The sequence below is a fragment of the Saccopteryx bilineata genome, chromosome 2, assembly GCF_036850765.1.
Source record: "Saccopteryx bilineata isolate mSacBil1 chromosome 2, mSacBil1_pri_phased_curated, whole genome shotgun sequence".
Lineage (NCBI taxonomy): Eukaryota > Metazoa > Chordata > Mammalia > Chiroptera > Emballonuridae > Saccopteryx > Saccopteryx bilineata.
Window position 1 is genome coordinate 171,831,825 of NC_089491.1, and position 15,892 is coordinate 171,847,716.

The 15,892-nt window shown below is 41.3% G+C and overlaps 1 protein-coding gene across 9 annotated transcripts in view; it reads left to right on the top strand.

Annotated features, from left to right (window-relative positions):
* Positions 1-15,472, top strand: part of CBX5 (chromobox 5) — a 55,195-nt gene extending 39,723 nt beyond the window's left edge. For all 9 annotated transcript variants that reach the window (XM_066258526.1, XM_066258525.1, XM_066258529.1 and 6 more), the window contains one exon: positions 3,762-15,472. In XM_066258526.1, the coding sequence (XP_066114623.1) occupies positions 3,762-3,912 (151 nt within the window). In that variant the 3' untranslated portion in view covers positions 3,913-15,472. The remainder of the gene's footprint in view (positions 1-3,761) is intronic.
* The last annotated feature ends 420 nt before the right edge of the window (positions 15,473-15,892 follow it).

A 15,892-nucleotide genomic window follows, 5' to 3' on the forward strand; every position in this document is an offset into this window, starting at 1 on the left:
GAGAGATTGTGTCATGTTCTACAATTGTGGGGGTTTTTTGCCAGTGACTTGAATTTGTATGGAAGATAGGGTGGGAAGACTGAGTATTCTCCATTCAAGAATTTTGATTGTCAAGAATCTTTAACTGATACCGATTGGTATTAAATGGGAATTACTCTTGGAATGAATTCAAGACATTCTCAAGCTTTGGTATTAAGTCAAATTTGTTATATTAGCCCACATACCAGAAAAAGGTAGATTGAGGTAGGAAACATAAACATGGTCTCACCATCTTTTCTACACCATTCTGAATCATTTACCATCAGACCATGAGCCTGTGGCTGTGGGATAAGAATTAAAGGCTTTTTTGAGGACCAAGACCACTGAATAATGTTTAAAAGAAAAATTAATCCTAACAAAAAGCATTAAGAATAATACTGGCCAGAGCACAAGTTATTTCATCTGGTAGAGGGAATGGCTTTTTAAAGGTAGTTACTTCCCCTCAGTTTGGTTTCTAAAAGACAAGGTGATTTATGGTTTGGCCTCCACTACCTCCTGTATCCAAGTATTCTGAGCTTTTAGGTTTGGTCTCCAAATAGAGTTCATGCTATGGTGCCACTAAGGAAGCTAATTACCTTAAATGGTGTATAATCAAAAAGTTTAACATTTTATTTGATTGAAATTTTAAATTACCCAAAAGCCTATTTTTTTTTTTTTAAGGTTTTTTTTTTTTTAATTTTTATTTATTTATTTATTCATTTTAGAGAGGAGAGAGAGAGGGAAAGAGAGAGACAGAGAGGAGAGAGAGACGGGGGGAGGAGCTGAAAGCATCAACTCCCATATGTGCCTTGACCAGGCAAGCCCAGGGTTTTGAACCGGCGACCTCAGCATTTCCAGGTCGACGCTTTATCCACTGCGCCACCACAGGTCAGGCCCAAAAGCCTATTTTTAAAGAATCAATATACTCTGTCAGAAGTTAGGAGTTGTATTGGCTGCATTTCCCGTAGTCACATATTAACTAGCTCTTTCCACCACAGTCCAAATTTGAGTATCTTTTCTAAGCTGTAGGTCTCCCTTTCCTCTTCTCACATATAATACCTCTATGAATTAAACATCTCAGTTTTCTAGACAAGGAGGTACTGTAGTTGTCTTTGCTCACATCTCAGTGGAATTTTAAGTAGTTTTTTCTTCCTTGATTTAGAATCCTGGTTAAGGAACTTGCCAGATTTTTCTGTTATACATTGTATGTAGTAGAGCCAGCATAACTTGGATAATCAAAATTTGCAGCTAATTCCTACATTTCATTTTAGTACTACATTTTACATTTTTCCTACTCTCTTATAAGTACTGTTTCTGACTTAAATTTTTGTTTTCTTATATTCCAATCCATAGTTCTGACCAAAAGGATAAAGAATGTTTGGTTTTAAAGGCTACAAGATGAGGAGGGTTAGGATGCTTTTTATTTGATTATGTATTTATTTATTTTTGGTGACAGAGACAGAGAGAGGGACAGACAGACAGGAAGGGAGAGAGATGAGAAGCACCAGTTCTTTGTTGTGGCTCCTTAGTTGTTCATTGATGGCTTTCTCATATGTGCCTTGACCGGGGGGCTACAGCAGACCAAGTGACCCCTTGCTCAAGCCAGTGACCTTGGGCTCAAGCAGGTCAGGCAGGATGCTTCCATTTAGATCAATGTTTTTTAGCCACCTGTCTGCAGACCCATCCACCAGAAATTTCATGTGCGTTCGTGAAAGAGTTAACTGCCCTGATGTTGTATGAAGATTATAGGCCTAGTGACCTTAGTCAAATTCCCTTATGCTCAGGTTGATTTCTACCCTAGTGGTCCCTGAAATAATTCTCCTATTTTCAGCAATCCCCAAGTGTGAAAAGGTTGAAAACCACTGACTTAGATGACCCAAAAAAATGGGTTGATCAATTTATACATAATCGATAGGGATGAATGTGGGATTGATTGTATACTCACTCACATGCTCACACATACAAATAAAAGTTATGGGAAAATCTGACCGGGCGGTGGCACAGTGCATAGAGCGTTGGACTAGGATGCAGAAGACCCAAGTTCGAGACCCCTTGGTCGCCAGCTTGAGCCCAAGGTTGCTGGCTCGAGCAAGGGGTTACTCAGTCTGCTGAAGACCCGCAGTCAAGGCACATATGAGAAAGCAATCAATGAACAATTAAGGTGTTGCAACATGCAATGAAAAGCTAATGATTGATGCTTCTCATCTCTCTGTTCCTTTCTGTCCCTGTCTATCCCTCTCTTTGACTCTCTCTGTCTCTGTAAAAAAAAAAAAAAAAGTTACGGGAATAGAATTTATGTAATTTAATTTTTAGCCTTTTAATTAAGCCTGCTGTTTCTCAACCATATTCTAGCTGTGAAGATTTCCATTTCTGTCTGATATAGTAGTGAAATGATATTCACTAATATAGTAGTTAGTAACACAGTTGTCCCCCCTTATTTCTGGTGGATATATTCTAGTTTTTCCTCCATCACCTAGTGGATGCCTGAAAACTGTTCATAGTATGGATCCTATATGTAGTATGTTTTTGTTTTGTTTGTTTGTTTTTATAGTGAGACAGAGGGAGAAAGAGAGACAGAGAGGGACAGATAGGTTCAAACAGACAGGAAGGGAGAGAGATGAGAAGCATCAGTTCTTCCTGGTGGCACCTTAGTTGTTCATTGATTACTTTCTCATATGTGTCTTGACTGAGGGGCTGCAGCCAAGCCAGCGACCTCTAGGCTCAAGCCAGTGACCATGGGGTCATGTCTATGATCCCATGCTCACGCTGGCAAACCTGGGGTTTCGAACCTGGGTCCTCCATGTACCAGGCCAATGTTCTATCCACTGTGCCACCATCTGGTCAGGCAGTATGTTTTTTCCTATACATACATACCTGTGAGAAAGTTGAATTTATAAGTTAGTCACAGTGAGAGATTAACAACAATAACTAATGATAAACTTGAATAATATACTGTAATCAGAGTTATTTGGTCTCTCTCTCAAGATATCTTTATGTATAGCGTGGATATACTGGACAAAGGGATAATTTTCATCCTGATCTGATGGCATAAAATTTCATCATGCTGCTCAGAATGGCACACAATTTAAAACTTAAAAATTGGCCCTGGCCAGTTTGCTCACTGGTGAGCATCAGTCTGGCCTATGGATGTCCTGGGTTTGATTCCTGGTCATGGCACACAAGGGAAGCAACCATCGGCTTCTCCACCCCCACTTCTGCAGCTTTGGCTTGATGGTTCTAGCGAGTTGGCTTCAGGTACTAAAAATAGCTCTGTTACCAGCAATGGAGCAATGGCCCAGATGGGCAGAGCATCACCCTTAGGGGGTTTGTCTGGTATATCCTGGTTGGGGTGCATGCAGTCTGTGGCTCTGCTTCCCCTCCTCTCACTTACTAAAAAAATTTTTTTAATTGTTTATTTATGGAATTTTGCATTTTATATTTGTAGACTGCAGTTGGCTTTGGGTAACAAACTGTAAAAAGTGAAACCACACATGAGATAGATGGAACTACCATAATTTAATTCATTTATTTAAATTTCTCCTTGAAAATATTGAACGGGACCACAATAAATTCAATAAAAATTTTTTAAAGGAATACAAATATTAGTAGGATTCTTCTCACTTCAAACTCAGGATGAAGAGAAATTCAAGTTAGCTAAATCTAGATAATGACAGAAACCTACATTTGGATAGACTTTCACTTTGCCTCTCCTTTTAAGTCTTCTTTCTGTTCTTTCTCTCCAGGAAAGACACAGATGAAGCAGACCTGGTTCTTGCAAAAGAAGCTAATGTAAAATGTCCGCAGATTGTGATAGCATTTTATGAAGAGAGACTGACATGGCATGCATATCCCGAGGATGCGGAAAACAAAGAGAAAGAGACATCAAAGAGCTAAAGGAGGGGTGGTCTCTGTCATTTTTCTTTGTACATAATGCATTCACTTCCCTGCCTTCTCTCCCTTCTACCTTCCCCCTTCTATCCTAAACACTCATAAAAAAAATGTGCTTATCACTGTGTTTCACAGGAGGAATGTTGGTATTGGTTTTCTTGTAACATAATTGATGGTCTGATTCATGATGTGTCTATCTCCATGAAGACCAGGCATTTACAACTGTGTATAATTCTCACAATTTTTTCCTGTGCCCTGATCTCTTTCTTCTCTTTCCCTGTGACCTCAAGATGAGTTTTAACTTTTTAATTACCTTAGTAGAGTCTTGATCTTTTCAGGGTTGGTCACTTTTTAGATTGGGGGATTTTGTTACAATGATGATGGGTTTTGGTTCTTAAAACATGTTAATGACCAGCCAGCCTTTGTTTGAGATATTGGGGTGGAAAAGATGTTGCCTATCTTTTTAAAAAGCCAGTAGCGACTGCCTACCTGTTGGGGCTTTCCCACTCTCACTTAGCTCTACCCAGGAGAATACAGGGTTCCTGGTGTGGTATTCTGGGCCACCATCTGTTGTTCATCTTCACCATCCTCCCAGAATAGCTCTAGCCTTTGGAGGGCTTCAGAATTCTCAAAGTACTTCTTTTAGCCCCAGGATTTTTTACTTTATTTCTTAGCAATCCCTGATTCTGCTTCTGCAAGGTGGAATAGTCATAAAATGACAAGATCATTAACTGTGGAGCTTTTTATCTGTTAGTACATGAGGATGATGGGATAGGATATATCAATAACTGTCTTTATCAACACATATGGTATATATATGTCTTATTTCCTCCATCCTGTACATTTGGATGATATTATTTATGTAGGTGTGAGTGACTGCCTGGTGCTTGCTTGTGCCAAGGTGCTAGGCACCCTCCAACCCTGCCAACTTTCGTGGCCTCCCAAAGCATTCCTGTGAACCAAAGAGGCTTCAGACCTGACCCTCACTTCTCAGTGGACCCAGCTTTCCCTCCATGCCATTGTTTTCACTGGGGAATTCTTGGAGGGGAGCCATTGGCCACACTATGTTTTAAATATTCATAGCATTTATAGTCATAAATTTTCTGCTTTGTTGACTCTTGGATTTGCCAAGAGTCCCCAAAGTATTAATGCTCTTCTTTTTTCCACCTCGAAAACTCTTAGTTGTATCTTTTTAAAAATGCATTTCCATGGAAGACTATCATCTCAGAGAGTGACAGGCCCTGCATTAGTATGTCAACACAGCCTTCTCTCCCTATGCAGCAAAATATTTCCCTTTTGGCTTCCTCATGATTTACCATTATAGTAAGAGTTTATTTTTCTGATTGTAACCTGTCTTTGTCTCCTAAGAAATGCCCTACTCCTCTTTACATTTTTTTCTTGTTGGGGGGCGCTAGAGAAATCAAAACTAAAGGAAATAGCAGGGTTTTGAGCATCCTTATCCTAGCCCAGAGCTGAGGAAATACATAAATGCTTGAAATAGCCTTAACTCTAGAATTCATCAGCCATCGAGATTGTTTTTGTTGTTGCTTTGATTTTTAAAACATAGCTGGCTAGGAGCATTCAACCATTTCTAGATTATTCAGAGTAGCAAAGGGAATGAATAGATTGCTCTAGTCCACAGATGAGTTGAATTATATGCAAATCATATCCCCATTCATAGGATTTGTTAACATTGCCTCCCTGCTCAGCTGCTGGTAGAATTCTTTGTGCTTGTATAAATTATATCAAAAATTGTACTGCACAATTGAAAATACAGCTGTTGATGCAGTGATGACAGGCTGGAACAATGAGGATTTTGGTTTAAATCATCAGGAAAATCCTGAATGGTAATATGATTAGGTAAAAGCTCATAATCTATACCTCAACGTAGGTAGGGGATTTATCTCCATCTTCCTTTCTCTCTGAAGGGATTAAAGGCCTAGATCAAGTGTTAGGTAATTGACCATTTTACTGCTAATCTGATGGGCATTTAAAGGAAAGGGTGGTCAGAAAATAGACTTGTTATATAGGTATTCAAGGATATCAATTAGGGTAGACAAAAGGATAGGACAGAAGGAGGCCAGAGCCCCTGAGGAAGTACTCCAGGTCTAAATTTGCAGGTGGAGAAAAGGACAGTTTAACCATGTAGCCAGTGTGTGTCTCCCAGGAGCAGTGAGCTTGTAAACTACAGTGACCATATTTTTAAAATCAAAATCTAGCGTGTGGACAAAACAGTTACAGTGGTACCTTGACACACGAGCCTTTAAATCACAAGCAGTTTGAGAGATGAGCAGTCACTTGTGGGATTTTTTGCTTTTAAGTCCCGAGCAGGTATTTGAATCATGAGCTTCTGCCACCCTCCACTAGATAGCCTGCCATACGTTTGGTTTCACAGGTTACACAAGGCTGTGTCATTTAGTTCACGGGTTTATCTGGCTATGCGAGCATCCATATTGAATTGCTGTTGCTTTGTTCTTTGTTTTCGCCTTTATTGACAGTTTTTTGGCAAATTTCTTAACTTTTAACCATGGGTCCTAAGAAAATGAGTGCCAAGGGCAGTGCTGAGAAGAAGAGAAGGATGATGTCCATGGAATTAAAGCAAGAAATCATCAAAAAACATGAGTGAGGTGTGCGTGTTGCCGACTTGGCGAAGGAATATGATCATAGTACATTGACAATATATACAATTTTGAAGCAGAAGGAGTTGTTAAAGGCTATAATGCCAGCCAAGGGTATTAAGATTATTTCAAAGCTCCAGATCTCTGTCCATGAAGAGATGGAGGAGTTATTTCTAGTCTGGTTGATGGAGAAGCAGCTCGTAGGAGATATCGTGACTGAGAGCATTATCTGTGAGAAGGCATGAGAGATTTACGGTGATTTGGTGAAGCAGACACCGGAAACATCAATGGACGAAGCATCATAAGAGTCATTCAAAGCCAGTTGGGGATGGTTTGATAACTTCAAAAAAAGGTCAGGGCCCTGGCTGGTTGGCTCAGCGGTGGAGCGTCGGCCTGGCGTGCAGGGGCCCCGGGTTCGATTCCCAGCCAGGGCACACAGGAGAGGTGCCCATCTGCTTCTCCACTCCTCCCCCTCTCCTTCCTCTCTGACTCTCTCTTCCCCTCCTGCAGCCGAGGCTCCATTGGAGCAGGGATGACCTGGGCGCTGGGGATGGCTCTGTGGCCTCTGCCTCAGGCGCTGGAATGGCTCTGGATGCAACGGAGCGACGCCCCAGAGGGGCGGAGCATCGCCCCCTGGTGGGCATGCTGGGTGGATCCCGGTCGGGCGCATGTGGGAGTCTGTCTGACTGCCTCCCCGTTTCCAGCTTCGGAAAAGGACTAACAAAATTAAAAAAAAAAAAAAAAAAAGTCAGGCATTCACTTGTCAGGCATGGTAAGGCAGCAAGTGCAGATGAGGAGTCAGCAAAGGGTTTCATTGAAACTTTTGCAAAATTGGTAGAAGACGAAGCATAGATCCCCCAGCAAGTCTTCAGTTGTGACGGGACAGGGCTATTCTGGAAAAAGATGCTGAGAAGGACGTACATAACCGCAGAGGAGAAGAGCATGCCAGGCCACAAACCTATGAAGGATAGGCTAACCCTTGCACTTTGTGCAAATGTGAGTGTTGAGTCTATCAAGCTGCTACTCGTATACCACCCAGAAAACCCCAAGGCCTTTAAATCTCATATAATGATTAAAGAAAAACTGCAGGTTCTGTGGAGGGCAAACCCAAAGGCATGGGTCAGTCACCAGGGAGTTATTTGTGCAGTGGGTAAACCTGTTCTTTGGTCCTGCTGTAAAGAAATATCTGTTGGAAAATAACCTACCCATGCAAGCCCTCCTTGTTCTCGATAGTGCTCCCATGCACCCACCAAACTTCACAGGACATCCTTGATGAGTTCAAATTCATCAAGGTCCTCTACCTTCTACCTAACATCATCCCTATCCTTCAGCCCATGGACCAGCAGTTGATTTTAAATTTGAAAAAGCTCTTCATGATGCAGCTGTTCTGGTGATGCTTTGAGGTTATGGAGAGTACAAACCTCACCCTTGGAGAGTTCTGGAAGGAGCATTACAATGTTGTGACTTGCCTCAATTATCACATGGCCTGGCAGGGTGTTACAAGGAGGACCTTGAACTCTGCGTGTAGGAAGCTGTGGCCTGAGGTTGTGTCTGAGAGGGACTTTGAAGGACTTGAACCTGAAGTGTCAGTGATGGAGGAGATTGTGTCCCTTGGAATGTCCACGGGCCCAGAGGTGAATGAAGAAGACGTTGATGACCTCATGGAGAAGCACAGCGAGGAACTGACGGTGGAGGAATTGAAGGAGTTACAGCAGCAGCAGTGTATAGAGATTTTGCAGGAAATGAGCTGGGAGGAGCCCAAGGTGGATGAGCTAATCAGTACAAGTGAGATTAAGGAAATGTTGGGGAATTGGGAAAATATTGAAGTTTATTGAAAAGACACATCCAGGAAAAGTTGCAACAGGTCATACGCTGGAGCTGTGTAACGAGACTTGCTTTACTGTGAAACATTATCGAAATGTTCTGAAAGGGATGAAGAAACAAACTTCCATGGAAAGGTTTTTGTTGAAACGGCCTCTAAGTGAAAGCGAGGAAAGTGTGGCGAAAAAGCCAAGAAAGTCAGTGAAGAAAATGATGATTAAGCAAAGTAAAAAAATAGCAATTAAGTTTAGCGATAAAGTTACATATATGTAGTGTGTAAGTTAAATTTTGCAATAAATGTAGCATTAAGTGTGTAGTGAGTAACTTGATAAAAATATACATACAGTATCATACTGTAGTGTGTAAAGTCAATTTTGCAATTAAATGTAGTGTTAAGTGTGTAGAGAATAAGTTAGGTTAAGTGATAGTGCATGAAATGAGACCCTTTGCCAGTATCTTTGCCTGACCTTGAAGGTAAATAACATTTCATAAACCAGTTTATTTCTTTACGTTCTCATATAGATATATACATATATATATTTGTTATTTATAAAGTACATTTTCTTATTTAAAAGCATATAAAACAAAAACAAAAAATTTGTGTGGCTTTTGGGGGCCGGAATGGATTAATTGCATTCCCATTAATTTAAATGGGAAGTTCGATTTGACACACGAGCAGATTGAGTCACGAGCTCAGCCCTGAAACTAATTAAACTCGTGTGTCAAGGCACCACTGTCTGAGAGTGATTCTGAGAAACCTGAGACATGGTTGCTAGGGTTATAGGTAATACATATTAAAGACATTCATCAAAATCTGATTTTTCTTTTAACAAAATAACTCCAATGTTATCTATGTATTTATCACTCCTGTAATACCTTACTCTTCATCTTTTTCTGTCCAGTTTATTGAATCAAGGTCTTGTGCTGAGTGCCACCAAAATAATTTTCGTTCTCTCCCGTTCCCTGTCTATCCACAGCTGCTTCTGTAGGAATTAGGGAGTCAGAGGCCAACACTGATCTCAGCCTTCAGCAGAAAGGAAACCAGGTGCCTCCCTATGCCTCTAGCTTTAGTTGATACTGAGTAACTGTCCTGGCCTTTGGAGATTTGCAACTTGAAACAGAAACAGAAACTTGTTTTTATCTCTCAGAAGAGTTAATAGTAGTCATGGGCTAAGCACTCTTAAACTAGGTTTCAGGTGCTCAGTTTATCTTTTCTGTATAGTCCTTTCAAAACATTTTTCTAATAAGGGATTTCTTAAGTAATTCAAGGATCTCCTTTTCACAGAATGTAGTAGAGCTTTGCCCAGCAAAGTTTACCAAGGTCTATGTAGCCGCTTCTCTGAACCCTGAGCTGGACTGATGATGACCTCACGTTAAGATTAGCCGTTAGGAACATGAAATGTTGGTCCCAATGAAAGCTCTCTTTTTTTTTCCCCCTTTTTCCAAATGACAGGAGGGGAGGTGGACAGACTCTCATGTGTGCTCTGACCTGGATCCACCCGCAACCCCATCTGGGGCCATGCTTGCAATGGAGCTATTGGCACCTGAGGCAGAGGCTCCACGGAGCCATCCTCAGCTCTCAGGCTGATGGCACTGGAACCAACTGAGCCATGGCTGTGGAGGAAGGGGGGAGAAGCAGATGGTTGCTCCCCCTGTACCCTGACCAGGAATCAAACCCAGGACATCCACACACCAGGCTAATGCACTGGCCAGGGCCAGAAGCACCCATTTTTAACCTGGAGAGAGCTGTTCCTGCAGTTTTTGTCTGCTCAAGGGAACATTTAGACCCATGGTGCTCCCTAACACTCAGAAGTCTAGATGGTCCTTGGGTTTCCCCAGCCATATCTATATGTTATATTTTGTTCATGAAAGGTAGGTTCAGTTTCCATACTTGGGCAGTTATTCATTTCAATCCTGCTCTGTAGCCACCTTGCTGTCCATTTACTTTATATTCAGGATAAATCATATGGCCTTGGGGAAGGTGCTTGGGATTTTCATCTCGTGATTTTGTTGGATCTGTGTTTAGACCAGCTCACTTCAAGTACAGAGGAATCTATGTTTGGGTTGCAGAGTGATTGTCTTTGCCTTTAGAGTTTGAAGTCAAGGGCCCAAAAGACTACTTTGCAATGACATGAAAACCCCAGAAAGGGTTATGTCAATTAGCTTTAAAATGTAGAAATTGTTTCTCACAAATGAGGTCAAAGGAAAACTTAATTTTTCACCCACAACTCCATCATTCTGGTTTTGAACTTTTTTAGAGTAAAAATTATAGTGTTGAGGTCTGTACCTTTGTAATTGGACCACCAAGCAAGCATACCGGTAGCAAAGCGGAGAAGAGGAAGGTCTGGACCCAGTGTATTCCAGTTTCAGATTGGCTTTACCACTAATTCTAAAAGTTGTGTTTTCAAAAATAGAAACTGCCAGCCTTGTGTCCAATAGTATATGCTAAGAATTAGGTGCCCCCACCCAATTAATAGTGGCAGATTTGTACTGAGCTGTTCATACCCAACCACATTGGTGTATATCAACATTCAGCATTTTTTGGCCCAGGGGATACAAAGTTCTAAAATATGCTGTCCCTGACTTCAGAGAACTTTTGGTGAACTATTCATAGCTCATAATACATGTTTTCAATGGATACACATTTCTGATTTTGGGGCAGCAACAGCTATTGACCCAGTTTGTGATCCTAAAGGTAACAATTGGTTCATATGTGGAAAAGACCCGTGACCTTGAATGAACTGAGTTAAATGACCATAGACCATAACAAGGGCTTGTTTTATTCCAGCAAATAAAAATAACAAAGTTAGTTAGAAATGCTGTTATTACTGAGAACAACAGATGAGTGGGGATTGAGAACCCCAGATTTCAGTCCCTATTTTAGGCTCTTTGCCAAAGTATTTAATGGTATAATTAGTCCTTATGGAAAAGTATTAACCTGTGTTATAGATCCAGTTATGTATTAAGTTTGTAGGTTTTGTAACATTTATTCCTCATGAACATTTTATCAGATTCGCTCACTCCTTTTTCATTTTCTCATCCCTTTTGGAGGAATTAACATGAGCCTGGCTTTAAGCCTAAAACAGGGACCTTTTTGCAATGATGAGATTTGCTAAAAAGGTTTGGGGCACATCTGTTAATACCTGGATGCCTATTCTGGGAAATGTAGTTTTATTCAATATTGCACTATGGTGATCTTTTGTTTCAAAGTTAGCTTTTTCTTTCTTTTGAAATATTTTATTTATTTATTTTAGAGAGGAAAGGGAGAAGGAGGGCAGGAGCATCAACTCCCATATGTGCCTTGACCAGGCAAGCCCAGGGTTTTGAACTGGTGACCTCAGCATTCTAAGTCAATACTTTATCCACTGTGTCACCACAGGTCAGGCCTGGGTTTTTTTATAGAGCAGAAGGGAGAGAGAAAAATGTCTATTTGTTGTTCCATTTATTCATTCATTTATTGATTGATTCTTATGTGCCCTGACGGGATCAAACCCCACAACCTTGGTAAATCAGGATGATGCTGTAAACCAATTGAGCTGCCTGGCCAGGGCACGATGGTTATTCCTAAAGCAGAGACTTCTCTCAATTATGTGGAAACCTTCCCAGGAACATACCCTGGAATTTAGATTTACTCGATCTAAATCTAAAAGTTAGGTTGAGGCCTAGCTTTATTGAGAAACAGTCTGACCTTAAATTTTCTAGTGCTGACCACAGGGGGGGAAAAGAACACTTCTCTGCTGGACAATTGAGAGTTGACTACTATTGGAAGTCGGAATTCCCAGGAATTTGAATAATTTCTGGAAAATTATAAAGTGTGAAGGTTCTTCAGATAGCTTCATGAAAACAATTCTAGTTTCTTTTTGCTTGTGCTGGATTTCTTCCATTTTAAACTACCTCATCTTGTCTTTCTAGAGTTAACTTCAACTTGTCATTGTCTCTTTAATATGCTTGACTTAGGCCATTTTTTAAGATGGATTTTTTCCCCTATTCATTGAAAGCATGTTCTCTTGCCTTTTCATTCTGATCTTCATTTCACCTTACATATTGTTCCCTGTCAGAGAAGTGTTTTAAAATAGTTGAAGATCTTGGTTTATGGGAAGAAAGTGATTCTCCAAATGTCATTTGTCTCTGAGATCAGGAAGAGAAGAAGTTAAAAAGCAACAGGGAGGGAGCAGAACTGCACTAGAGGCAGCCTACAAGGAAAGAGTCATTAACTTAAGTTTCAAAGTCAGCTGGTTGTGATCATTGTCATAATAGATCAAAACCTAATTATCACAGCCTAGGTAAGAGCCATCAGTATTAATCAGAAAAGCTAATAGGAAACTATTATCAAGAAATTAGGTCAAATTGAATGCAATTAACTTTCTATCTTGCCATTCTGTATTTCTGTGTGTGTGTGATGTCTCCTGGCATTTGCAGATGTGACCCTCCCAGTGGCTCCAGGCCCCAGGGGCCAGTTTGTCACACTTTGAGGAGTTCCAAACAGAGTGAACCTGAACTGTCATTGCCACTTTAATCAGTCTTGAACTTGAGCATAATTTGGACTTGTTCAGAGTGATCAGCAATCAATGGAAAAAGGTTTATATTTAGGTTTTGGAATGGTTGATGACCTGGAACTAGATGACCTCTGGTGAACATATACTATATATGTTGATAAATCATTCTTTAATCTTCTGGTGTATGTACAGTCCGGCCGCTCTGGCTACTGTGAGGGTGTATGGCTTTAATTTTTTATTCTAAAACAGGGCATGCTATGGATTTAGTGTGTCCCACCTCCACCCCCAGCTAGTTTTAGGATAAGAGTCATAATGATTTCTACTAGAATTCACTGTAAATCCAAAGGGAGAGCGTGTGTTTATTTTTTCTTTTTCCTTTATTTTGTGAAAGGGTGAGGCCTCTGACAGGAGGAAAGATTTACAAGAATCTTATGATTGGTTATAGAGAATGCTTTATCTTTTCTCCCTGAAATGAAAAAGTAGGGGGGAGGGGTTACCATTTATATCCTTAATCTTGAACTGTTTATGATGGTGCCACAATTCCTGAAGTTGAGCTGAATCCAGAAAGTTTGCTAAGGTGCTGTCTTCTGGGAATTGTGGAGGAGGGACCAGGAGCTGCATGCAGGAGGATGGTGGTGGTCTTGGGATTCCTGTGCTCCTGGTTTAACCTGTAGAGGATGCTGCTGTCACTGCTATTGCCGGCTTTTCCCCACCAACCTTGCTCTTGAAGCTCAGAGCATTGCCAAGACCACTACTGGGACAATGGTTTTTATCTTCCTGGTTGAGTGTGGGCGATTCATTCTGGATTTTAGGAATTTGGGTTACTCAGTACAGAATTTTGGGAAATTGGTGTGACTTAGTCCTTCACCTTAAAGTTTAAAGTGTAATTTTATTTTCAAAAAATTTATTAACATGTGGCTTTTAGAAGCAGTTTGTTTCTCCAAGGTTCCTCACATAATGCTAGATAAATAGCCCTCAGTTAATATTGGTGGGTTTACTAAGTCTATCTAGTTGCAGAGTGAGGTATACTTACTGGCTCCTTTTGCTCCCAAGTGCACTGGGAGGACCCCAAGTCAGATGTTCTGGGGAATGGGACAGGAATGAGTGGATGCTAACTGTGTGTGCCAAGCTCATCTGATTCTTGATGGCTGACCTTGGGCAAGTTACTCCTTTCAATGCCTCAGTTCCCCATCTGTCTAATGGGGATAATACTGACTACCTCACAGGAATCTTGTGAGGCATTGTTAAACAAACTTGATAGAATACCTTATGGTCCTCGATGGAGGATGCTTTGAGCTGAAGTCTAGGCCTGACATAGGCGTTAGTCCTCACTGAGCAAGGTTGGAACTATTAGTGAATTCAAAGTTTTCTATCCCCCACCCCTCATCAAAGCTGCTAGTTCAGATGTTGACAGTGTTGTTGTGAGTGTTGGAGTCTTAATAGGGTATTTTGGAGGAAGGCACTTAGTATTTTCTACATCTCACATCTACCAAGAGGCTGTTTCAGACCAAGAGCACTGGATTAGGGAATCATGAGGCAGGGATGTTACTACTTGTTTCTCTGCAAGTTTGGAATTAAGGTCCTATGCCCCATGGGCTTGAAACAGTCTCAGGCTGTCTCAGAAGCAGAGCAAAGACAATGGGTTAGATTTATATATATTGTTGCTTATCACTTCCTGACCTGACCCCCCAGACAGCTGGGACACTGCAGCCCTTCACGGCATCTGTGCCGAAGTCTCCACCTCCCCTAGAAGCCAGCTCGTTTGATCAACAACCATTTCCCCCAGCCCCCACCTAAAAACAGCCACATTGGAAAATATTTTCTAGAGATATGTGTAATGCTCAGAACTGGGCTTTGATGCTCTTCCAAGTGTCATCCAATTCGCTGCATTCAGCATCTGTCAACTCACAATGTCCAGGGAACCTTAGTGACCTTTTTTCCCCTCCAGTTTGGAAAAACTTTGGACACTTTCTATTTACCTGAGTGTGGGCTCAAGAGCCTTACTCTCCATCTCAGTTTAGGGGCTCACCCAGCTCCTTCCCAATGGAGCTCTTTCTCCTTTCCCTTTCCTTGGCCCTAGATGTGTAACCCACGATAAAGCACAAGGTCCTGATCCCCTGCTGCAGTCATATTCCGGTTTTCCGTGTTTTGTGTGAACTCTGCTCCTCTGTTCACGCAGCACTGATGGCACGGGGTGGTTCTGTGGAGTTCTGGAGGAGGAAGAAAGCTGTCTGACATCCTGCCAAGTAGCCAGGAGTTGACTTGCCTAGGACCCACAGCCTTCCTGCAAGATGGGATCAGAGAGACAAGAGGCTGGGTTTCTCTCTGCTCTCTACCATCCTGAGTAACAAAACAAATCACACTTTGTAGCCAGATTTCTGAATGGAAAAATGGGAAATTGAAGTCTGGACTCTGGTTTGTGGGGGAGTACTGGTTGTATTTCTAGAACATTATATATATATATAATATATATATAATGTTCTTTTAAATGTAAGTGTTCCAAAGTAGGCAATTTATGGCTTTCCACAACTGACATCCAATGCAGACCTCATTCTCTCCCCTTTTTCCACCCTCCTCTTTTCCCCCTTTTCATACTCTTGTATTGGTTCTAATAAATGGTTGCTTTTCAAATACGGGTCCCGAGTGGTGGTTTGAAGATCTGGGTCTTTCACCCCTTCTTTATTGTTTTTTTAAAGACTTTATTCATTTTAGGGAAGAGAGAGAAGGGGAGAAGCAGGAAGCATCAATTATGTGCCTTGACCAGGCAAGCCCAGGGTTTCGAACTGGCGACCTCAGCGTTCCATCCAGGTTGATGCTTTATCTACGGTGCCACCACAGGTCAGGCATACCCTTTAATTTGGGTCCTGGAATGTCAACCAGTCATCACACATGTATTTCTGAAGGAGTAGTGAGTTTTGGAGAACAAGAGCTTTTTTCTAAGGATTGTTGGTCTCTGACTTTCTGCAAATAGCCACAAGGTGGTGCAAGCTTGAGGAAATAACGTGTGTTCTGTTCCTTACTCTATTCCTTTACCAGTTCAGGTTGTATGCT